The following is a 1818-nucleotide window of genomic DNA, read 5'->3' as shown; positions in this document are numbered from 1 at the left end:
GAGGACGACATGGGGACAACATGGGGACACCATGAGGGCAACATGGGGACAACATGGGGACAACATGGGGGCAACATGGGGACAACATGGGGACAACATGGGGGCAACATGGGGACAACATGAGGACAACATGAGGGCAACATGGGGACAACATGGGGGCAACATGGGGACAACATGGGGACAACATGGGGACAACATGGGCGCAACATGGGGAGAACATGAGGACAACATGGGGACAACATGGGGACAACATGAGGACAACACGAGGGCAACACGGGGGCAACATGGGGACAACATGAGGGCAACATGAGGGCAACATGGGGACAACATGGGGACAACATGAGGACAACATGGGGACAACATGGGGACACCATGAGGACAACATGAGGGTTAAATCCATAACTGATTATAAAAATCGTTATTGTGTCATTGATACTTTTACCAAAGTAGACGATCTAAATTCTTCTTTCCACAGCGTCTACGTCCTCCCTCTGGATCAGAGAGAATGAGAGAATGAAAGGGGGAGTGACGGAGAGAAGGTAGAAGCAGTCCCAGACGTAAACAGGCGGTAAACCGGTGCGGAGATGGCGGCGTGGCTGTCCCGGCTGTCTCCGGGCGACGCCTGGTACCACATGTCCTCCCGCCTGCTGCGGACCAAACCTGTGGGCTCGATGGCGACCGGCGCCGACGACCTCAGCGAGCTCGGGGAGGGGTCGGCGGCGGCCGGGCTCGCCAAGGTCCTGACCACCGTGGACCTGGTGTCGCTCGGGGTGGGCAGCTGCGTCGGCACGGGGATGTACGTGGTCGCCGGGCTGGTTGCCAAGGCGATGGCCGGGCCGGGCGTCATCCTGTCCTTCATCATCGCAGCGGTGGCGTCCATACTGTCAGGTGAGTTCCATTAATACACAGAAATGTGTATTAATGTGCATAAAGAAGCCAAGAAAAGAGGGAAAAATCCCCCCAAAAAGCATCAAATGACAGATTAGACATCCGTGTAATATGTCACAAAAAGTTAGATTTTTTTTCCATCATTTACGCTTTCAAAATAAAAGTAAACAAAAAAAAATGACGTCTGCAAAAGTTATATATATATATATATATATATATATATATATATTTTTTTTTTTTTCTATTGTCAACTGTTTTCGAATATTTTTTTGTTAATGTGTTTTTGTTCAAAGGACTTTAAGTTTCATATTTTAAGTTTGTATTTTTATACATTTTATTTATCGTAACTTTAATATATTTTGATGTTCTGTTGTGACAATAAAACAAATTAGAACACATAAATAACAAAAAAAAATACATGTATATATAACTGCATATCGGATTTTTAAATGACTAAATATTCGTATTGGTATCGGCCTTAAAAATCCTTTACCGGTCCGACTTTAGTACTCAGTCTCACTTCCTTTTCTATATTTCTATAGTTTTTTTTAATATCAGAAGTAAAAAGCTGGAAATTTGGACCCGGATGGACAACAAGTCCATGGTCGACAGGAAGACAACACAAGGGTTCACCCAAATCTCGGCTGCTCGGCGTCACCATGTTGAACTCTGAAAATGCCAGAGTTGAATTCCTCATTCCGCAAAATCTATTGTCAATCTGGACGATTCCGCTAATCATGCAAATTGGGCTAATTATGCTAATTCCTCAACATATGAAAATTAGCATCCGGCAGTCTCTGTATGCTAGGGACCCATACTTCACATTTCTAAAATAAAACTTTGGTGTACTAAACATCTCCGGGTTCACAATGTGGCTCTCTGGGCTACTAGACTGGTGCCCCCCCCCCCCCCCCCCCCCCCCCCCCCCCC

At 46.1% G+C, this 1818-nt stretch overlaps 1 protein-coding gene across 1 annotated transcript in view; it reads left to right on the top strand.

Annotated features, from left to right (window-relative positions):
- Positions 1-396: 396 nt before the first annotated feature.
- The window catches only part of LOC117938294 (probable cationic amino acid transporter), a 4468-nt gene continuing 3046 nt past the window's right edge, over positions 397-1818 (top strand). The window contains exon 1 of the mRNA XM_034862816.1: positions 397-888. Within this exon, the coding sequence (XP_034718707.1) occupies positions 585-888 (304 nt within the window). The 5' untranslated portion in view covers positions 397-584. The remainder of the gene's footprint in view (positions 889-1818) is intronic.

Source organism: Etheostoma cragini, chromosome 22, assembly GCF_013103735.1.
Source record: "Etheostoma cragini isolate CJK2018 chromosome 22, CSU_Ecrag_1.0, whole genome shotgun sequence".
Taxonomy (NCBI): domain Eukaryota; kingdom Metazoa; phylum Chordata; class Actinopteri; order Perciformes; family Percidae; genus Etheostoma; species Etheostoma cragini.
This window is presented reverse-complemented; position numbering and strand designations above follow the sequence as displayed.